This window comes from Sapajus apella, unplaced genomic scaffold (assembly GCF_009761245.1).
Source record: "Sapajus apella isolate SASKATOON/1434 unplaced genomic scaffold, GSC_monkey_1.0 scaffold86, whole genome shotgun sequence".
In the NCBI taxonomy this organism is placed as follows: domain Eukaryota; kingdom Metazoa; phylum Chordata; class Mammalia; order Primates; family Cebidae; genus Sapajus; species Sapajus apella.
In genome coordinates this window covers 4203626-4227684 of record NW_022437026.1, presented here as the reverse complement: position 1 = coordinate 4227684, position 24059 = coordinate 4203626, and the positions used below count along the sequence as shown (strand labels likewise).

The window sequence follows — 24059 nt, the reverse complement described above, 5'->3', positions numbered from 1 at the left end:
TTCTTGTTTATCTTGCATAATTAGAAATCAAATTTGGGTCAAGGGTGAAAAGAAAAAAATGGCAGTTGGAACATATCAAATAGAAAGCAGTCAACTCTATGAATAAAAGCAAGATAAAGACTATGGTACCAAGAAAAGTCAGGAAAAAAGCATGAGAGACCATGACAGAAAAAAAGAAAAAAGGAATGAAATGGAAAGGAAGGTACTAGCACATAGTACAAGTACCTTTTGGCAAATAAGGGCTTACAGGCATTAGCCACTGTGCCCAGCCTGTCCTTGTTTTTATATACATTTTATTTCATTACAATCCATGAGGTGGGTATGATACTCCACAGATGAAGAAACAGAGTCCCAGAGAATTCAGTGACTTGTCCAAGTCACATAGTGTAAGTGGTAGAGCTGGTAAGAAACGGGTTTTTTGTATTTTTAGTAGAGATGGAGTTCACATGTAAGGAAAATATTTTCTATAGAAAAGGAGTTTTCTGCTTGTGGTCTAGAAAAGAGAGGCCAAAGAGTTAGAATTTGATAGGGCTTATCTGGTTTGTCCAAGAAAGAAAAATATCTTATTTTTTTGTTGTTGTTTTGAGACGGAGTCTCACTCTATTGCCCAGGCTGGAGTGCAGTGGCCTGATCTCAGCTCGGTGCAACCTCTGCCTGCTGGGTTCAAGCAATTTTCCTGCCTCAGCCTCCCAAGTAACTGGGATTACAGGCATGCGCCAGCATGCCTAGCTAATTTTTATATTTTTAGTAGAGATGGGGTTTCACCGTATTGGCCAGGCTGGTCTCCAACTCCTGATCTCATTCTCTCTGATTCCTTGCTCACCAGTCAGCCCTCTAATTTGCAGAGTAACTTCTTCGTATTCCCAGGAAAAGAGTATCATAAACAGCAGAGATGAATACACATTGAAAGAGTAGAGCTCCCCTTGTAAATTAATAACTTGGGATTCTGGTTTTATAACTTACTGGTGTCAGTTTAGTATGAATTTGTGCCAAAGGACCTAATTATATTTAGGTTCACTGACAAACTAAACTCTCATACTTGTAAAAGGCAGACTAGATCCCTGACCACAGTGATCCTGCCAAGGTATCTGGGGAAGTCTCTATCTACTTCAAGACCGATCAAACTCACTTAGATCAATGACTTGAGAAAAAAACAACTGTAGACTGTAATTAGGGCCACAGCTACTATACCTCAGTACTGAATAGATTGTACTACCGTCCAAGTTTACAAATAAGAAAAACGTCATTAAATATATACGTGCAAGCTGCCATCTTGGTGAAAACTGTCATGCGGTTTGGGTAAGGGAGGAGAGAAGTGCTACTTGCGTTTGAATGTGAACAATGTCAATTCTTACTTCATTTATATTTTACTCCCCTGAAAGCTAAGAGTGCTTTAAACACGGCTACATAAAGGAAAGATTTATTACCAAGAAAGAGTAAGTCAGGGAGACAGGAAGAAAGCCAAAGTTGATGGTTAGAGGCCCTAAATGAGCAATTAAAATACACTGCCTTCATGATTTTAAGTGTCATATAACTAAAATTTAATCACCTTTAAATTTCCTAATTATCTTGGAAATTGACAGTAGAAGAATCTATCTTCCCAAGAATTTAGTGGTATGTCTTGCTATTATTGCCTAGAGGCAAAATATTGAATGGTGATGTCAAAATAAACAACAAGAAAATAAAGGAGATTAGATAGGAGGAAGTTTCCATGAAATAAATTTATCCAATAAAATAATAAAGCTCTGGCCTGCGCAATGGCTCATACCTGTAATCCCAGCACTTTGGGAAGCTGAGGCGGGTGGATTGCTTGAGCTCAGGAGTTCATGACCAGCCTGGCCAACAAGGTGGAAACCCTGTCTCTATTAAAAATGCAAAAAATTAGCTGGGCATGATGGCATGTGCCTGTAGTCCCAGTTACTCAGGAGGCTAAGGCAGGAGAATCAGTTGAACCTGGGAGGTGGAAGTTGCAGTGAGCCTGAGCTGAGATCACTGCACTCCAACCTAGCGGCAGAGCGAGACTCCGTCTCAAAAAATAAAAAATAAAATAAATAACTAATCTCCCTGCCCACAAGCAAGATCACAGGAAGACTAAAAATATTAAACTAGACTTCTTAAAATGTCATTAAGTCCAGTGATGACCTCTCTTAGAGGGTACATACAAATAGATGAGCAACTGGGCTCAAAGGGACTATGTTATACTTTAATCCATTTTCATCAGATGAAATAAATGTTCCCCACCTAATGTGTGTCCATGTCAGGATTATCACAGTAAGAATCAGAAAATCCATTCTGGGCCAGGCACGGTGGCTCACGCCTGTAATCTCAGCACTTTGGGAGGCTGAGGTGGGCAGATCACTTGAGGCCAGGAGTTCAAGACTTGCCTGGCAAACATGGTGAAACCCTGTCTCTACTAAAAATACAAAAGATTAGCCATGCATAGTGGCATGTGCCTATAGTCCCAGCTACTCCAGAGGCTGAGGCATAAAAATCGCTTGAACCCAGGAGACAGAGGTTGCAGTGAGCCAAGATCATGCCACTGCACTTCAGCCTGGGCAACAGACCAAGACTCTATCTCAAAAAAAAAAAAAGAAAAGACAATCCATTCTGCAGCCAGCTAAGGTGCCCACATAGCCTGAAAATAAGAGTATCTTGTCAGGTATATTGGTTCACACCTGTAATCCTAGCACTTTAGGAGGCCAAGGTGGGTGGGTCACTTGAGGCCAGGTGTTCAAGACCAGCCTGGCCAACATAGTGAAACTCTATCTCTACTAAAAATACAAAAATTAGCCAAGCATGGTGGCGTGTGTCTGTAATCTCAGCGACTCTGAAGGCTGAGACACAAGAATCGCTTGAACCTGGGAGGCAGAGGTTGCAGTGAGCCAAGATTGTGCCACTGCACTCCAGCCTGGGCAACAGAGCAAGACTCTGTCTCAAAAAAAAAAAAAAAAAAAAAAAGAGTATCCTAGTGAAACTGGTAAAAATAAAGGCACCATATGTTCAATACAAAAGTATTTCAATAAATGGTGTTGGGACAGCTGGATATCCACATGCTAAAGAATGAAGCTCAATCTGTTTCACACTATACACAGCAATTAATTCAAATATACAGTTAGATAGAAGGAATATGTTCTAGCGTTCAATAGCACAAGAAGGTGACTATAGTTAAAACTGATTGATTGACTGATTGATTGGAGATGGAGTCTCACTATGTTGGCCAGGCTGGAGTGCAGTGGTGTGATCTCAGCTCACTGTAACCTCCGCCTTCCGGGTTCAAGTGATTCTTCTGCCTCAGCCTCCTGAGTAGCTGGGACTACAGGGAACATGCCACCATGCCTGGCTAATTTTTGTATTTTTAGTAGAGATGAGGTTTCACCATATTGGCCAGGCTCCTGACCTCATGATCTACCCACCTTGGCCTCCCAAAGTGCTGGAATTACAGGCATGAGCTACCACACCCTGCCAAGAATCATTTCTTGTATATTTCAAAATAGCTAGAAGATTGGAAATGTTCCCAACACAAAGAAACGATAAATGTTTGAGGTGATGGATATCTTAAATAACCTGATCATTACAATAATTTGATTACTACACATTGTGTGCATGTATCAAATGTCAAATGTACCCCATAAATATGTACAATTATTATCTATCAGTTTTTAAAATAGGCCACAGAAAGTATAAAAGCTAAAACTATAAAACTTGGCCAGGCATGATGGCTCATGCTTATTAATCCTAGCACTTTGGGAGGCAGAGGAAGGAGGATCACTTGAGGTCACAAGTTTGAGGCCAGGCTGGGAAACACACAAGATCCCACCTCTAAAAACAGGAAGAAGAAGAAAAAAAGAAAATTAGCTAAGTGTGGTGGTACATGCCTATAGTCTTAGCTACCTGGGAGGCTGAGATGGGAGGACTGCTTGAGCCCTGGAGGTCAAGGCTTCAGTGAGCTATGACCATATCGCTGCACTCCAGCCTGGGTGACAGAGCAAGACCCTGTCTCAAAAAAAAAAAAAAGGGTACCACAAACATTAAAAAAAAAAAAAAGTTTAACATAATTAGTCACTAGGGTAATGCAAATCAAAACTACAATGAGATGCCACTTCACACCCACTAAAATGGCCCTAAATTACAGACAATAACAAGTGTTGCTAAGAATGTGGAAAAACTGGCCAGACTCAGTAGTTCTTGCCTATAATCCCAGCACTTTTCAAGGCCAAGGCAGGTGGATCACTTGAGGTCAGGAGTTCCAGACCAGCCTGGCCAACATGGCGAAACCCTGTCTCTACTAAAAATAGAAAAATAGCTGGGCATGGTGGTGGGCACCTGTAATCCCTCCTTCTTGGGAGGCTGAGGCACGAGAATCATTTGAACCCAGGAGGCAGAGATTGCAGTGAGCCAAGATTGCGCCACTGCAATCCAGCCTGGATGAGAGAGTAAGACTCTGTCGCCAAAAAAAAAAAAAAAAAAAAAAAGACTATGGAAAAACTGTGCTTGCTTTGGCAGCCCATATAGTGAAAATTGGAATGATACAGAGATTAGCATGGCCCCTGCACAGAAACCACACGTGAACTCGTGAAGGTTCCATATTAAAACAAACAAACAAAAAGTGAAAAAACTGAAAGCTTCATACACTGCTGGTAGGAATGTAAAATGGTTCAGCCTTTTGGAAAAGAGTCTGACGGTTCCTTACAATGCTAACCAGAATTACACCATGACCCAGCAATTCTACTCCTAGGTATATACCCAAAAGAAATGAAAACAGGTCCACACAAAAACTTGTTTGCAGATATCCAGAACGGCCTTATTTATAATATGCAAAAAGTGGAGGCAACACAAGTCCATCAACCGATGAATGGATAAACAAAATGTGGTATATCCATACAATGAAATGTTATTTGGCAATAAAAAGGAATGAAGTACTGGCACATTTACAACATGGGTGAACTTTATGCTAAGTCAAAGCGGCCAGACACAAAAGACCACATACTGTATGATTCCATTTGTAAGATCTAAAAATCATTTGCAGGCTTTACATAGGTGTATATTTACAGCATGTTAATTATATCTTAATAAAGCTGTTTAAAATCTGTATAGGAGAAAAACAGCCACATTTCAATTATCTGGAGATGTAGAATTTTTAAACATTAAATTCTAAGATTATAATATGAGGAAAACGTAAGATATGAAACCAAATCAATAATACTGTAAGCTGAATGATGACAGATGAGTTAAGGGAAGGAAAGAGCAAGATCTACCTTGTGTCTCTAGCTCTAAAGTAGGCAGGCTGTCCTGACCACATGCGAATCTCCTTCCTTGGGTGGGTACATCCCTTCAGAAGAGGTGAATTAGTCATACCATCATATTTTAATGTGTCACTATAAAGACAAACTCCACCTGATTTGATTTCAAACATATCAAGCCATGTTCTAAACTTCCCACAGATGTTTCTACTGGGAATGTAATGACCAGCTAATTCTAACGTACAGTTCACTAGAAAATCATTCTCAGATTCGTATTTATCATTTATGAGACTGGCTCATACGAAACAAACTTCAGGATACTGATTAACTTCAGTTGCTTTTAGCTGTTTCTTATCCTACAAAGCTCAAGAGCAGTGACATTCAACCAAAGGGACACTGCCATAGCAGAATTCCTGAGTCTAATCTAACGTACATCTGGGCAGGGATTCCCCAGCCTCTCCCACCCCCATTGAGGTAACTACTACGGTGTGCCACTGTCACTGATGGGTATGCACTGTGTTCCGTGGGTAGGTTGGCCTACTCTGGACTGTGAGGTTCCCACCAAGATACTGCCCACCTGGGATGCCTGGGCTGAGCTGTGGCCTGGCCTTCCTCAATATGCCTCCATCTTGGCTCTAACTTAATAGACACTTATTTTCTTTTTTCGAGACGGAGTTTCACTGTTGTTACCCAGGCTGGAGTGCAATGGTGCTATCTCGGCTCACTGCAACCTCCGCCTCCTGGGTTCAAGCAATTCTCCTGCCTCAGCCTCCTGAGTAGCTGGGACTACAGGCGCGCGCCACCATGCCCAGCTAATTTTTGTATTTTCAATAAAGGGTTTCACCACATTGACCAGGATGGTCTCGATCTCTTGACCTTGTGATCCCCCAGCCTCAACCTCTCAAAGTGCTGGGATTATAGACGTGAGCCACCATGACCAGCCTCTTTTTTTTTTTTTTTTTTAAATAAGATGGGGTTCCACTGTATTGGCCAGGATGGTGTCGATCTCCTGACCTCGAGATCCACCTGCCTCGGCCTCCCAAAGTGCTGGGATTACAGACATGAGCCACCATGCCTGGCAGTAGACACTCTTAAGATCCTTTCTAACATTCTATTATTATCTATTCAGTCTCACCTCACTCTACAGATGAAACGACTGAGGCCAACTGACTTTAAGGACTTTACCTAAAATCACACAGCTGAATAATGGCAGAGTCAGAACTAGAACCAAACACTTCTGATTCCCAGCACAATGTTTTATTCATTATGTGATGCTGCCTTTGTTGTTATACACCATTTGAATGCGCAGCTTGCATTTGTGGAAATTCCCTTACCTCCAGCTGAGTAACTTCCTTCTTAAAAACCTGTGGCATTTCATGGCCCTAATGATATTCTCATACATTTTTTTTTTTAAGAGATGGAGGGTGGTGTCTTGCTGTGTTGTCCACACTGAACTAAAACACTTGAGCTCAGGGATCCCTCTGCCTCAGCCTCCTGGGCAGCTGGGAGTACAGGTGCACACTAACATGCCAGCTTCTTGTACATTATTTAACACCAAAATTTATACATCTGGTCCAAAGAGATTTTTTTTTTAAATTTTAAAAAAAGTCCTTTGAAACTCCTAGCCATGTGAAAAAAAAATTCCCATAAAATTTATGTCTCTAAATTCACTGACTATCTCTGGAAGATACATTAAAAGTCAGTGATGGTCACTGATAAATAACTGAGCCAAGTAGAGAGAGATGTTTTCAGCAAACATCAATTTTAGATTGTTTGAATTCTTATGTTTTTATTACCTAAGTAAAAATATAATTTAAAAAAAATTGTGCTATAGAAAGGCTTATAAAAGTAACATTCATACAACATGTAGTATTTTCAAAGAAAAGAATACAAATTACAAATTAGGACCACCTTAAAAAAAAAAAACAGAAAATGTATCTATATACAAAATTTAAAGACTAATGTCTTAGAACATGCTTGAGAGATGAACCGTAGAATTGACTTCATGTTAGCAAAGTAGGTACAATTGTGCCTTATGATACTAGGATGCATAAGAGTAAAAATGAATACAAACAATCAATAATCTACATTTTTGTGCCCACTTCTCCCTAAATACAATTTGCTCTACAATGAAATGAAGAAAATAAAGGGCTCATCACAATTACTGTGATCTCTGTGGGCAGAGGGATAAGTGTGTATGTACGTATGTGTGTAACAGAATTTTCCCCATGATCATAGTAAATTCGTCTCTTAGTTTTCAATAATACCACCTTTAAAATAATTTATTAGGCTAGAAGTCCCATTATTAGTTCCACCAACCACATAAAGACAAAACTTTAGAGACTTTTAGTCACCTACTGAATCCACACATCTTGATTGTTAGCAATCCTAGCTACAGGATTTGCTGAATTAGAATAGATTCATATAAAAAGTGAATATAAATGCAACGAATGCTGGGTATAGGTTCTAAGCTGGCTGAACATGACGATCACAGCATGTAACACCACAAAACTGTTCATTTATTCCTTCTTTGTTCAAATACTTAATGAAGGATTACTACATGTCCAGCACTATGCTGAGAACTTCTCATATAATGGTTATCCAAAATATGCTTGGCTCCTGTTCTCACAAACTTAGTCTAATGGAGAAAACAAACTAAATGTGCCAGCAGCTCTGTGGAGAAAATTATTCTCTATGCGATTAAGATTTATTTTAAAGCAGCACAGTAGCAAGTTTCAGATCTGCATTTTAGCATAAGAACAGCATCTTGTAGTTAAGTGAAATTACACTGTAGAGAGGTACTTAAAGTAGGAGAACCAAATTACTACAGAGAAATACAATGCTGCTGGTTGAGGTGGCTCATGCCTGTAACTCCAGCACTTTGGGAGGCCCAGGCGGGCAGATCACAAGGTCAAGAGATCGAGACCGTCCTGGCCAACATAGTGAAACCCCGTCTCCACTAAAATACAAAAATTAGCGGGGCGTGATGGTGCACACCTGTAGTCCCAGCTACTCAGGAGGCTGAGGCAGGAGAACTGCTTGAACCCGGGAGGCAGAGGTTGCAGTGAGCCAAGATCGCGCTGCTGCACTCCAGCCTGGTACCAGGCGACACACTAAGACTCTGTCTCACAAAAAAAAAAAAAAAAAAAAAAAAATACAGTGTTAACATTCTTTTAATTCCTTGGAAAGAAACCCAAGGAATTTCTGGCGATTGTAAATCCAAGGCCCATCTTGTTGCTGACATCTTCAAAGCCCTTTGGTTTTGCCATAGCCGAGAGCCTTGGTTCAGTAACCACTAACTCCAGACACTACTTCACAGTAACCACCCAAACCATCTCCTTTCCAGTATTCTTTCCATGGCCCCACCAAGGCTTCAGAGCACCACGGTTAGTATAGTTGGCCACCTATTTTAAAAGAGGAGGCTCTGCTCACCTGATAATCCAGCTTAGCCTGTCGCATCTTCATCATTTCCTCATGGAAGACACTGTTAAAAAAATAAAGCAAGTATATAAAGAGAAAAATCCTTGTCAATTTCATCTTATGTATGTACTCTTTTTTTTTTTCTTTTTGGAGACCAAGTCTCGCCACTCAGACTAGACTGCAGTGGTATGATCTCTGCTCAATGCAACCTCCGCCTCCCAGGTTCAAGTGAATCTCCTCCTTCAGCCTCCCGAGTAGTTGGTATTACAGGCGCCCAGCACCATGCCTGTAATTTTGTATTTGTAGTAGAGACAGGGATTCAACATGTTGGCCAGGCTGGTCTTGAATTCCTGACCTCAGGTGATCCACCCACCTCAGCCTCCCAAAGTTCTATGATTACAGGCATGAGCCACCGTGCTCAGCCTGTATGTACTCTTTTGGGCTATTTGGAACCAATCAAATCTGCGTTATAGAAGGCATCAGCTTCTAGAGGCTGCCCACACTGAATGCAGGAGGACTTGCCACCCTTAACACCACGCTTATTCCAGAGGACCTGAGGAGACTGAAATATCCCAAGGATAAGAAAAAGGTGAAAACACAGACCCCATACATGCAGGGATGTCTTTTTGTTTTAAACTATGTCTTAAGCATTATGCTCTGAATACAGTGGTAAGCATTGTACGTGGTATTTTGTTTATTCTTTAAAACAGCCCTATGAACTAGTTATCATTAATTTTCACACTTTGAAGATGAAGAAACAGACATGAAGAGCCATGTGTAATGTTAAACAGCAGAAACAGACCCCAATTCTGGTCTCCTGGCATCTAAATTACAACTGAAAAATCAAATATATTTATTTATTTATTTGGAGTTAGTTCTAAGATTAAGAAAATTACACTGTGTATAGCATCTTACTAGAGCCTTAAGATCTGGGCATTTCATTTAACCCACTCAAGTTTGTAATTAATAACACTTATCATGCCAGTCACCAAAGAAGAGGACTGTAAGTGTGGATGAACAGATGACATTTATTGCCACTGAAAGACAGATCTACTTGAAGAAAAAAAAAACAATAAAAATGGAATAAAACCAGTCTTCAGTTGATAAACCAACCCCTTCTGAACATTTTAAAACTCTCTCTGGGCCGGGCGTTGTGGCTTACTCCTATAATTCCAGCAATTTGGGAGGTCAAGGTGGGAGGATCATCACAAGGCCAGGAGTTCAAGAGCAGTCTGGCCAAGATGGTGAAACCCCGTCTCTACTGAAGATACAAAAAATTAGCTGCATGTGCTGGTGCACACCTGTAATCCCAGGTATTCGGGAGGCTGAGGCAGGAGAATCGCTTGAACCTGGGAGGCAGAGGTTGCATTGAGCTGAGACCATGCCATTGCACTCCTGCCTGGGCAACAGGGAGAGACTCCATCTCAAAAAAAAAATCTCTCTGAAGGCTTTTCTATTTTCGAGAATTTCCTAATTTAAGACTTTATTTTGTGACTCATCATTCTTAGAAAGTGTGAAGTATGAAATAAAGCAGAAATGGTTCTCAATTATTTGCATGATAAATGTTTACTGGGAACTTAGTGCCAGAAAAACTGGAACTACAAAGGTGCTATTTATACCAAAGCATTTATCTATGGCTTAATGGTGTGCCACTATATTCCTACATTTTAGAAGGTTTATGCATCTTACTAATGCATAGCAACTTGGAATTTGCATGCTGTCTCAAAGACTCTTCTTCTTCAGTTGTGAGGCAGATTTAACAACCCTCAGACACAGACGTGGAGGTGCTTTCTGATTTTCTGACATGACCCTCTATTAATTCACTCATGACCTTTATGTTTAAAAAACAAATGGCCATGTGTGGTGGCTCACACCTATAATCCCAGCACTTGGAGAGGCCAAGGTGGGCAGATCACAAGGTCAAGAGATTGAGACCATCCTGGCCAACATGGTAAAACCCTATCTCTACTAAAAATATAAAAAGTAGTTGGGCGTGGTGGCGTGCGCCTGTAGTCCCAGCTACTTGGGAGGCTGAGGCAGGACAATCACTTGAACCCGGGAGGCAGAAGTTGCAGTAAGCCGAGATCATGCCACTGCACTCTAGCCTGGCGACAGAGTGAGACTTTGTCTCAAAAACAAACAAACAAAGGCCAGGCGCGGTGGCTCACGCCTGTAATCCCTGCACTTTGGGAGGCCGAGGTGGGCGGATCACAAGGTCAAGATATCGAGACCATCCTGGCCAACATGGTGAAACCCTGTCTCTACTAAAAAATACAAAAAAATTAGCTGGGCGTGGTGGCGTGCGCCTGTAGTCCCAGCTACTCGGGAGGCTGAAGCGGGAGAATTGCTTGAACCCAGGAGGCGGAGACTGCAGTGAGCTGAGATTGCGCCACTGCACTCCAGCCTGGCGCCTGGCGACAGAGCAAGACTCTGTCTCAAAAAAAAAAGAAAAGAAAAAAAGAAAACACTGGGTAGTCAATAAATCATCTCTTTTCTCCCAGCTCCAAAGGGAAACAAATAAACAAAAATGTTAGATACAACAGCCTCTGGCCTTGACTTTGTAGCCCCCATGTTTCACCTAGATATTCCTATGTTTCCTTTAATATTTTTTATCTACAGTCACATATTTTTAAATGCCCAATTTAAAAATCCTTCATTAACATAGTATCAAAAGAAAAAAAGATAAAACGAAAATAGAGTGCTAGACTATTATGGGTATTCAGTGTGTATAAATATGAATTTTTTTTTTTTTTTTGAGACAAGAGTCTTGCCCTGCCACCCAGGTAGAGTGCAGTGCCGTGAACTCGGCTCACTGCAACCTCCACCTCCCAGGTTCAAGCTATTCTCATGCGCCCGACTCCCGAGTAGCTAGAACTACAGGTTCGCACCATCATGCCCAGCTAATTTTTGTATTTTTAGTAGAGATGGGGTTTTGCCACGTTGGCCAGGCTGGTCTCGAATTCCTGACCTCAAGTGATTCGCCCACCTTAGCCTCCCAAAGTGCTGGGATTACAGTGTGAGCCACCGCGCCTGACCGTGTATCAGTATAAATTTTTTAAAGTTCTGTATAAAATGACTAAGACAAACATTTATGAATATTATATAGCAAAAGGGGAACTTGGAAAACAAAGTACATTGTTATAGACTAGTATTTTTTTTTTAATTAAAAAAAAAAATTTTCGCCAGGTGTGGCGGCTCACACCTGTAATCTCAGTGCTTTGGGAGGCCAAGGCAGGTGGATTGCCTGAGTTCAGGAGTTTGAGACCAGCCTGGCCAACAGGGTGAAACCCCATCTCTACTAAAAATACAAAAAACTAGCCAGATGTGGTGGTGTATGCCTGTAATCCCAGTGACTCAAGAGGCTGAGGCAGGAGAATCATGTGAAGTTGCAGTGAGCCGAGATCATGCCACTTGCACTCCAGCACAGGCGACAGAGCCAGACCTTGTCTCAAAAAAAAATTGTTTTTCTCCATCATGAACTAGTATTTTCAAACAGCTACTGCTATGAATGTGTACTCTGTTCTCAACACTAAGCCAAAGGTATGATGACTTCTATCTTGGGGGCAAACAAATCATTCCCCACTCACCCATGCTAAAACCTCTTCGAAAATGCTAAGTTCTGACATACAACTAAAGTTTTCAAATGTTTCTGTTAAGGCCTCAACTAGTGAAAAAAGAAGGTGTGTCTTGGACAGTACAGCTAGACACCACTTGATTCCTCTCATCAAGCCTGGGCATGCTGAGCAGACAATCCGAATAAATAGGGTAGCATCAAAGCATTTTGACCTGAACAGAAGAGACAATAAATACATGTTATGTAACTGCAACATTTACATGTCTCCTATACATCAAAAGTCACATTTTCCCTGAGTTCTAAGTTTAAATAAATTATAACTTAAAAAGCTATATTTTCAGTTAAATTATAACCTATAAGTATATTTTATAAGGCTGGGAGTGGTGGCTCATGCCTGTAATCCCAGCACTTTGGGAGGCTGAGGTGGGTGGATCACGAGGTCAAGAGATTGAGATCATCCTGGCCGACATGGTGAAACCCTGTCTCTGCTAAAAATATAAAACATTAGCTGGGCATGGTGGCGCGTGCCTGTAATCCCAGCTACTCAGGAGGCTGAGGCAGGAGAATTGCCTGAACCCAGGAGGTGGAGGTTGCGGTGAGCCGAGATCGCGCCATTGCACTCCAGCCTGGGTAACAAGAGCGAAACTCCGACACACACACACACAAAAAATATATAAAAATTAGTTGGGTGTGGTGGCACATGCCTGTAGTCCCAGCTATTCGGGAGGCTGAGGCAGAAGAATCTCTTGAACCCAGGAGGTGGAGTTTGCAGTGAGCCGAGATCACGCCACTGCACTCTAGCCTGGTGACACAGCGAGACTCCATCTCAAAAAAAAAAAAATTTATAGACTTATATTCAACTAAAATTTCTAGTCTAACATGGAATATCATCTTACTAAACTTACATTTTTCTGAGTTAACATTCTTTTTTTTTTTTTTTTTTGAGACAGTCTTTGTCACCCAGGCTGGAGTGCAGAGGCGTGATCTTAGCTCACTGCAACCTCCACCTCCCGGGTTCAAGCAATTCTCCTGCATCAGCCTCCCAGGTAGCTGGGGTTACAGGCACCAGCTGTGGAGATGGGGTTTCGCCATGGTGGCCAGGTTGGTCTCGAACTCTTGACCTCTGGCGATCTGGCCACCTTGGCCTCCCAAAGTGCTGGGATTACAGGTATGAGCTGCCAGCCCAGCCTGAGTTAATGTTCTCTTTTCCTTCATTTTAACTTAGTTATTGAATAGCAAGCTTAACTATAACCAAGCCTGGTTAATAAATCAACATAAAACAGAAAGAATTCCTACAGGAAAAAAAAAGCGGAATAACTATTTTTCCTCTTATTTTTCTCAAAGAAAATTTCCTATTTGCTTGGTATAAATGGGAAACCCTAAGCATACATCTTGAAGAAACACAGAAACACTCAAGCATGGCAGATAATGCCCACAGAACACCATTCTCTTGAATTCTCCAGTTACCAACTAGTACAGGCTAAACTGAAGATACCTGCTGGGCATGGTGCCATGAGCCTGTGGTCCCAGCTACTCAAAAGTTGGAGGTGGGAGGAGTGCTTGAGCCCAAGAGTTTGAGGGTGCAGTGAGCTGTGACTGCACCCCTGCAAGGCAACCTGAGCGACAGAGTGAGACTCCATCTCAAATAGATATAGATAAGAGAGATAGATAAAAAATTAACTGAAGATATCTACAAGGCCTTACCAATGTACAGTGTACACAAAGAGAATTTTCTGAGAATGTGTCCCATCTCACCCACCTTTATTTATGGACACCAAAAAATCCTAGACTAGAAAAGAGACATTAGTGAAAAACTGACAAAATTCAAATAAGGCCTGTGAATTAGTTAACAATACTGATTCTATATTAATTTCCTGATTTTGATAATGGGACTGGGGCTATATAAGATGTTAACATTAGGGGAAACTTGGTGAAAGGTATAGAGGGATTCTGTAATATTTTCACAACTTTTCTGTAAGTCTAAAAGGATTTTTTTAAAGTCAGCTATAAAAAACATTAGTGATAAATCTAGGTGAAGGGCATAGATTTATCAACTGTGCTTTCTTGCGACTTTTTGGGAAATTTAAATTTTTTCAAAATAAAAAGAATATATGCATTTAGGTAAATTTTTTTCATAGTTGTGGACTGACTACCCTTAAAAATACCACTATCACTGGGTGCAGTGCCTCACACCTGTAATTTCAGTACTTTGGGAGGCTGTGTGGGCTGATCTCTTGAGGTGAGCAGTTCAAGACCAGCCTGACCAACATGGTGAAACCCCATCTCTACTAAAAATACAAAAATTAGCCAGGCATGGTGGCTCACGCCTGTAGTCCCAGCTACTCGAGAGGCTGAGGCAGGAGAATCGCTTGAACCCAAGAGGCGAAGATTGTAGAGAGCTGAGATCACACCATTACACTCCAGCCTGGGAGACAAAGCAAGACTCCATCTCAAAAAAACAAAAAAATCTCATTGCCCTTTAATCTAGCACCTAAATTATGCTTACACAGTATTTCTAGGGAATGAAGACAGTATGAATAACGAAGAAATTTGCTCAAGGTAAGTAACAGAGAAACTTCGAGCCTACTTTAAAACATTACTCGTTCCATTGCTAGTCTAGTGCTATACTCAACAGACCATGCTGCCAAGTACTTTGAAGCACTGAATAATGTTATTAATGACCCACAAGAATCTATGATTATGCAACACTCTCAACATTCCCATCAACTTCTCTCAGACTGTTAAGAGTAAATTTTTGAGCTGCTGGTAACACAAAATCCATCACCACTAAACAATCAGTGTTTTTTGCTGCTTCCTACACTGTGCCAGATAAGGATGCTGTAATCAGCACTCAGCTGCAATTTGGCCAGTGATGCAGGAGGCTAAACAGGCTCCTTCTGTGGTACTGGAGAAAGTAAACACCATCCTTGCCAGGAAAGCAGCAGGATAAGACTTGCAAAAATAAAGTCTTGAGCAGCCAGTTGCTCTTCCTGATAGTAGCTTGAGAGAAGCCTTCCTTTGGACTTAGAAATTAGATATAGTTATCTTCTTTCACTAAATTAATGCAGTAAGTGCCAGTGTGCAATGATAAAGAGGACAACTTTGCAATTTATTTTAGAGAAATTCATAATTGTAAATATTTAGTAATTATCTGCTGCATGAAGTCAAAATAAATATAATTTACAAAAATTTAGTTCAACTCAACCTATCAGAAATAAATGTAGTATGTCTGACTAGAAATTATTGCAAAGATATTACACAGGAAAGATGAAGAAAATAAAAAGCTTACCTCAAGAAAACAGCTACAAAAAACAATTTTTTATTCTTAAATCTAGTTACGCATGCTTAATTGAAGATTGACTAATATTCTTTAGGAGAAAAATTGTAGGTATAATTATGACTTTTACTTAAATTCACATGCTTAAAAATCAGCAAGGTGGACTTCCTCAAAATGAAAAACTTTTGTTCTGCAAAGATACTGTTATGAAAATTAGAAGGCAAGCTACAAACTAGGGAAAACATTTGCAAAACATATATCCAATAAAAATTTTATAATCTAAAGGAGTCTTACAGATTAATTAAGACAAACAATCTAACTAAAACTTAGAGCTAGGCATGGTAGCTCATGCTTGGAATCTCAGCACTTTGGGAGGCCTGGAGTTGGAGACCAGCCTGGCCATCATGGTGAAATCCCATCTCTACTGAAAATACAAAAAATTAGCTGGGCATGGTTGTGCATGCCTGTTGTCCCAGCTACTCTGGAGGCGGAGGCAGGAGAATCAATCGCACCCAGGAGGCAGAGGCTGCAGTGAGCTGAGATTACACGACTGTGCTTCCAGCCTGGGCAACAGAGCGAGGCTGTCTCAAAAAATAAAATAAAATAAAATAAAAATTGGGCAAAAGCCTAGGCAACATAGGGAGACACTGTCTCTACCACAAAAAAAAAAAAAAAAAAAAAAAAAAAGCCAGGTGTGTGGTAGAATGCTCCTGTGGTCCCAGCTACTTGGGAAAATGAGGTAGGAGGATTGTCTGAGCCAGGAGGTCAACGTTCCAATAAATCATGATTGTGCCACTGCACTCCAGCCTGGGGAACAGAGTGAGATCCTGTCTCAAAAAAAAAAAAAAAAAGAGGCCAGGGATGGGGGCAGGGCAAAAGATTCACAAAATTAACTTCTACAAATGGGCAATAAGCATATGAAAAGATATTCAATAGGATTAGTCTTTAGGTAAGTGTATATTGAAACCACAACATGGCCAGGCACAGTGATTCACACCTGTAATCCAAGCACTTTAGGAAGCAGGAGGATCACTTGAGCCCAGGAGCTCACGACCAGCCCGGGCAACATGGTGAAACCGTCTCTAGAAAAAAAAATGAAATAAAAATTATCTGGACTTGGTGGCACATGTCTTTACTCCCAGCTACTTGGAAGGCTGAGTTAGGAGGATTGTTTGAGCCCAGGAGATTGAGCTATCATCATACCACTGAACTCCAGACTGGGTAAGAGAGTAAGGCATTCTCAAAAATAAATAAATAAAAATAAAATAACTGTTAAGTAGGAAAAAAAAGTTATCTGTGATGTCTACAGGAACAGAAGAATTCCAGAAGGATATATACACACTATCAACAATAGTTACCTCAAAGGTAGGGTGTTAAAAAAAAGTATTACTCAAAACAGATGTTTTTTAATTAAAAAAAAGAGTACTTTATTAATGATATAAGGACATCAGCTGACAAGGGTAGCAGAAGAGGAAAGCTTACCACTCCGCTTAGGCTTTACTAATTTTGTAATTTCATAGACCCAGTCACCAATCATTATTCCCTTTCAGTTTATGGACATTTAAATTTTGCACTAATAATCTGTTATTGACATATTGATGTTTATATAGGTTACCGTTATACAGGCAACATTTCCAATCCAAGTGCTTCTGACAGTCTAAGAAAGTGCCTTTGTGCTCTAAATAAAATTGGGGAGAAAGGAGGAAAGTATAGTCCAGAGACCATCTACAGAACAATATATCTTTAGAGCCCAAGTGTTTTTTTTTTTGAGATGGAGTCTCGCTCACCCAGGATGGAGTGCAATGGCACGATCTTGGCTCACTACAACCTGCTCCTCCCAGGTTCAAGCGATTCTCCTGCCTTAGCCTCCCCAGTAGCTGGGACCAACGCATGTGCCACCATACCCCGCTATTTTTTTTTTTTTTTTTGTATTTTTAGTAGAGACGGGGTTTTACCATGTTGGTCAGGCAGTCTCGAACTCCTGACTTCAGGCGATTCGCCCGCCTCAACCTCCCAATCATGCTGGGATTACAGGCATGAGCCACTGTGCCCATCTCCAAGTTTTATCTTGAAAATTAAATTCTGGGTTTTATTCCATAATGGAACGGGTTCCATTTGAATATAAAAACAACCCTCACTACTCTCTTAAATAATATTCTTAATATGAGTAACTACGACCTTCCAGGAAAAAATACTTTTATGATTTAGCACAGGGGTGGCAAACTATAGTCTGTGGGCCAAATCTGGCCTGCTGTCAGTTTTTATATTGTCTGTGAGCTAAGAATGAATTCCACATTTTTTTTTGTTATGTTTTGAGACGGAGTTTTGCTCCTGTTGCCCAAGCTGGAGTGCAATGGTGTGATCTCGGATCACCAAAACCTCTGCCTCCCAGGTTAAAGCAATCCTCCTGCCTCAGCCTCCCGAGTAGCTGGCATTACAGGCATGCGCCACCACACCGGCTAATTTTGTATTTTTAGTAGAGACTGGGTTTTGTCATGTTGGTCAGGCTTGTCTCGAACTCTTGACCTCAGGTGATATGCCCCACCTCGACCTCCCAAAGTGCTGAGATTACAGGTGTGAGCCATCAAGCCCGGCCTATGAATTTCACATTTTTAAAAGGTTAAAAATACCTGAAGAAAAATATTTTGAGACATGTAAAAATTATATTAAATTCAAATTCTAACCAGGTACAGTGACTCATGCCTGTCATCCTAGAACTTTGGGAGGCCTAAGTGGGCAGAATGCTTGAGGCCAGGAGTTTGAGACCAGCCTGAGCAAGAGTGAGATCCTGTCTCTACAAAAAGTTTAAGAATTAGCCGGGCGTGGTAGTGCATACCTGTAGTCCCAGCTACTCAGGAGGCTGAGGTCAGAGGACTGCTTGAACCCAGGAGTTTGAGGTTGTTGTGGGCTATGATTGCACCACTGCACTCAGCTTGGGCAACATAGTGAAACCCTATCTCAAAAAAAAAAATTATCACCGTGTAGAAAGTAATGAATAAAAAAAGAAAAAATCTTCAAATTCCAGTGTCTATAAATTCTTATTGAAACAGACACATTCATTCACTTACCTATTATCTATGGCTGCTTTTGTGCTACAACAGCCAAACTGAGTAATGAGTAACTGGGACAGAGACTGTATGGCCCACAAAGCCAAAAATATTTGGTCCAGATCTTTACAGAAAAGGACTATTGGCCAGGGGTGGTGGCGCATGGTACATGCCTATAGTCCAGGCTGCTAGGGACGCTGAGGTGGGAAGATGGCTTAAGTTTAGGAATTCAAGACCAATTTGGGCAACAAAGCATGACCCCTATCTGAAAAAAAATAATTAAAAAGAAATGGTCGGCCAACCCCTGGCTTGGCCTATATTAGTTCAAACTAATTGTAAGTCCCCATTTTTTTTTCTTTCTTGAGATGGCGTCGCCAGGCTGGAGTGCAGTGGCACAATCTTGGCTCACTGCAACCTCTACCTCCTGGGTTCAAGCAATTCTTCCGCCTCAGCCTCCCGAGTAGCTGGGACCACAGGCGCGTGCCACCACGCCGGCTAATTTTTGTATTTTTAGCAGAGATGGGGTTTCACCGTGTTGGCCAGGATGGTCTTGATCTCTTGACCTCATGATCCGCCCACCTCGGCCTCCCAAAGTGCTAGAATTACAGGCGTGAGCCACAGCGCCGGCGTGAGTCCCCATTTAGAGATGTGTGCTGTGTCCTTACAGCACAGTTCCCAGTGCAACTTAACCTAGTAAAGCCTCAAGTTTCCTAATTTAGAAAGTGAGGACACTGACACTTAACTCACAAGGTAATTGTGAAGATTAAATGAAACTTGGCTCATAGTAAGTACTCAAACTGCAACCGCTATCATTTTCTTTTTTGAGATGGAGTTTCTACTCTTGTTGCCCAGATTGTAGTGCAATGGCGCCATCTTGGCTCGCTACAACCTTCGCCTCCAGGTTCAAGCAATTCTAGTGCCTCTGCCTCCCAAATAGCTGTGATCACAGGCATGTGTCGCTACACCCGGCTAATTTTGTATTTTTAGTAGAGATGGGGTTTTACCATGTTGGCCAGGTTGGTCTTGAACCCCTAACCTCAGGTGATCCACCGGCCTTGGTCTTCCAAAGTGCAGGAAATACCGGCATGAGCCACCATGGCAGCTTAGTTTTTTTTTTTTTTTTTTTTTTTTTTTTTTTTAAGAGACAGGTCTCGGGCCAGGCAGAGTGGCTCATGCCTGTCCAGCATTTTGGGAGGCCGAGGTGGGAGAATCCTTTGAGGCCTGAGTTCAAGACTAGCCTGGGCATTATAGCAAGATCCTATCTCTTGAGAGAGAGAGAGAGAGAACACGAACGAGCATGATGGACCAACAGACAGACACAGAGTCTCACTATGCTGCCCAGACTGGTTTTGAGCTACTGGCCTCAAGCCATCTTCTTCCTCCTGCCTCAGCCTCCCTAAGTGCTAGGACTATAGGCATAAATCACCATGCTTGGGAAGGTTATTTCTGTTTTTGAGGCAGAGTCTCACTCTGTCACCAGGCTGGGGTACAGTGGCACAATCTCAGCTCACTGCAATCTCCGCCTCCCGGGTTCAAGCTATTCTCCTGCCTCAGCCTCCCAAGTAGCTGAGACTAGAGGTGCATGCCACCAAGCCCAGCTAATTTTTGTATTTTTAGTAGAGATGGGTTTTACCATGTTGGCCAGGATGGTCTCGATCTCTTGACCTCGTCAACTGCCCACCTCAGCCTCCCAAAGTGCTGGGATTACAGGCATGAGTCACTGCGCCCGGCCTTCAGTACTTTTTAATACTACAAATGAATGTATTACCTTAAGCTTCACTTCAGTGAGAAGACTAACGATTTAATCATAATACTTTATCACCTTTCAAAAACTTCTGCATAATCTTTCAAATGTTGGAAACCCAGACATTTCTAAGAATACCCCCTGTATGAAAAAAATCTTTAGGCTAGATGTGGTGGCTCATACCTGTAACCCCAGCACTTCAGGAGGCCAAAGCGGGTGCATCACCTGAGATCAGGAGTTTGAGACCACTCTGGCCAACATGGCGAAACCCGAGCTCTACTAAAAATACAAAAATTAGCCAGGTATGGTGGCAGGCACCTGTAATCCCAGCTACTCGGGAGGCTGAGGAAGGAAGAATTGCTTGAACCTGGGAAGCAGAGGTTGCCATGAGCTGAAAATGTGCCACTGCACTCCAGCCTGGCAACAGGGCAAGACTCTGTTCCAAAAAAAAAAAATCTTTGGAAGTCAAAAACTGCATTGTTACTGAAACACTGTTAAAATATGTTGTCACTCTGCTAGTTGCACTTAAGTACAGTTCCACTTAGTGAATACTTAATACTGCATGTCAGGAATTATATTAAATATCTATTATCTAATTATCACAATAAGCTTTACAAAGCAGGCACTATAATCTCATTTTACAGAGAGATATTAAACTCACAGGTGCTCTAAATGAATTTGGATAGAAAGGGGGTGAACTCCTTTCATATGAGTTTCATATCTCTCTGTAAAATGAGATTATAATACCTAGCTTGTAGATTTATTGAAGTTTCTTCCTGCAAAGCTAAATAGCAATAATTTTATTTTTCCAGAAGCATATTTAAAAAATATTTCGGGCCAGGCTTGGTGGTTGACGCCTGTAATCCTAGCCCTTTGGGAGGCTGAGGCAGGCAGATCACCTGAAATCAGGAGTTTGGGCCCAGCCTGACCAACATGGAGAAACTCAGTCTCTATAAAAATAAAAAATAATAAATAAATAAATATTTCCTGCTTTCTTGTTACAGCTTTATTTTCTACAAATCACAGGAAAAAAAATTTTTTTTTTTTTTTTTTTGAGACGGAGTGTCACTCTTGTTACCCAGGCTGGAGTGCAATGGCGCGATCTCGGCTCACTGCAACCTCCGCCTCCTGGGTTCAGGCAATTCTCCTGCCTCAGCCTCCTGAGTAGCTGGGATTACAGGCACGCGCCACCATGCCCAGCTAATGTTTTGTATTTTTAGTAGAGACGGGGTTTCACCATGTTGACCAGGATGGTCTCGATCTCTTGACCTCGTGATCCACCCGCCTCGGCCTCCCAAAGCGCTGGGATTACAGGCTTGAGCCACCGCGCCCGGCAGAAAAAAAATTTTTTAACTTACAACTATAGGTCATATTCTAAAGGTCAAACAGCTGATCAGTGAAAAAGCCAGAATTCAATCACAAGTCCCACTCCCAATCTACCTGAATGTGTTAAACTGCACGACTGAACACATGTATTAAAATGGTCAACAGAGGCAGGAATTTCATTCTCTGGTATTTCAATATGTTCATAAATGCCAGCTGACTTGCTATTTTTGGTAGAACTTCCAAGCCAGTGAATGGATTTTAAAGCACCCCTGGGGGGGAATGTCCTGAATAATGACATTTAGGTCAACCATGGACTGCATATACAATGGTGGTCCCATAAGATGATAACACCATCTTTTCAACCTGGCATGGTGACCCATGCCTGTAATCCCAGCACTTTGGGAGGCTGAGGCAGGTGGATCACTTGAGGTCAGGAGTTCAAGTCCAGCCTGACCAACATGGTGAAACCCTGTCTCTACTAAAAATACAGAATTAGCCAGGCATGGTGGCACATACCTGTAATCCCAGCTACTCGGGAGGCTGAGGCAGGAGATCTGCTTGGACCTGGGAGGCAGAGGTTGTAGTGAGCCTAGATGGCGACTTTGCACTCTAGCCTGGGCAACAAGAGTGAAACTCCGTCTCAAAAAACAAAAAAACTTTTTTTTTTAGGAGTAACAGATTGCACCACAGGGCGTAGGTGTGCAGTAGGATATCCCGTCAAGGTTTGTGTACACTCTATGATGTTCACACAACAAACTGAACTAATGACACATTTCTCGGAGTTAGGAAACAAAGTATGTTTCCTAACTTGATTGACAAATAGGTTCACCTTGTCCAAATCCTAAATGTCAACATCGGAAGGCCATATTTTTATATACATTGACGTGCCAAGAACACATGCAGCTAGAAGAAAATATTGCTTCTGAGAAAAGACATATAAAGGTCTTATATGTCAGAACAGTCAGAAAAGAACTCCTTTGACATATATCCTTCCTCATCTAAGGAGAAATGTTAGTATTCTAGGCTCAGCTGTCTTCTACTTGAAAGACTGCCATAATCTGGAGCTAACTTAACTGGAGCTAGGGAATGCACAACCATTTCTTAAGAGGCCCACTTAGTAGAGACATAATCAGAGCAGGCAGAAATGCTTGGGGAGAGGGAGACAACGAGAAGGAAAAGCTGGCCACTTATTTGAGCATTCACATAGCCCCAAAGAATGCGGCAGGGAAAACTATTTTAGAGTAAACCCCTCCTGATTTTGCATGTACCACAGAGCAAAAGCAAAAAGGATTCTTTTGAGTGAACTAAACAGAAAGACTATTTAAGATGCATGATTTAACCCAGAAGTTAAAAGAATGCGTTTATTCCTTGTAGATTCAAACAGACATTACTCAGAACTTAAGTTCATTCTAACTTTTGCCCAATTCTCCCTTTTCAGGGGTTACATTTTTCTCTCTTTGGGAACGTTATTTATTTTCACTCTTTCTTATTTTTATTTCATTTTATTTTTGAGGCAGAGTTTCGCTCGTCGCCCAGGCTGGAGTGCAGTGGTGTGATCTCGGCTCACTGCAACCTCTGCCTTCCAGGTTCAAGCAATTCTCCTGCCTCAGCCTCCTGAGCAGCTGGGATTATAGCTGTGCCACCATGCCCGGCTAATTTTTTTTTTTTTTTTTTTTTTTTGAGACAAAGTTTCACTATTGTTGCCCAGACTGGATTGCAATGGTGCAATCTCAGCTCACTGCAACCTCCACTTCCCGGGTTCAAGCAATTCTCCTGCCTCAGCCTCCTGAGTAGCTGGGGTTACAGGCGTGTGCCACCATGCACGGCTAATGTTTGTATTTTCAGTAGACACAGGGTTTCTCCATGTTGGTTGAGCTGGTCTCGAACTCCCGACCTCAGGTGATCCGCCCACCTCAGCCTCCCAAAGTGCTGAAATTACAGGCATGAGCCACCATGCCTGGCCTAATTTTTGTATTTTCAGTAGAGACGGGATTTTGCCATGTTGGCCAGGCTGGTCTTGAACTCCTGACCTCAGGTGATCCACCCGCCTCGGCCTCCCAAAGTGCTGGGATTACACGTGTGAGCCACCGTGCCTGGCCGTAATCAGTATATTATTACCAATCATATGCACAAATGGCATCCAGAGTATCTGGAATCAACCTTTTGATAACGTGTGAGAAAAGACAAGACAAGAAGCTGAAGCCTCAATTTTACTTCTGATGACATCATTTTACTTGTCACATAATCTTAGGTATAACATAACCTTTCTGAGCATTAATTTCCCCATCTACAAAATGCAGATGGCACCTGCACTTTGCTTTCTTCAGAGTTATAAAGCTCAAAGGAGAAAAAAATATGTGAGAGCATGATGAAGTCTGCAAAAAATACAAATATGTAAGCCATTATTATTGAGCTTTTTTTTTTTTTTTTT

General features: G+C 41.6%; 1 protein-coding gene and 1 non-coding gene across 2 annotated transcripts in view; one reads left to right on the top strand and one right to left on the bottom strand.

The window, feature by feature from the left end:
• TULP3 (TUB like protein 3) overlaps positions 1 to 24059 on the bottom strand; it is a 49974-nt gene that overhangs the window by 18744 nt on the left and 7171 nt on the right. Inside the window, exon 2 of the mRNA XM_032254483.1 lies at positions 8673 to 8724. Coding sequence (XP_032110374.1) covers positions 8673 to 8724 — 52 coding nt within the window. The remainder of the gene's footprint in view (positions 1 to 8672; positions 8725 to 24059) is intronic.
• LOC116534351 lies at positions 4488 to 4591 on the top strand. Its single transcript, XR_004261675.1, has one exon. It is a non-coding gene; the product is annotated as a U6 spliceosomal RNA (small nuclear RNA).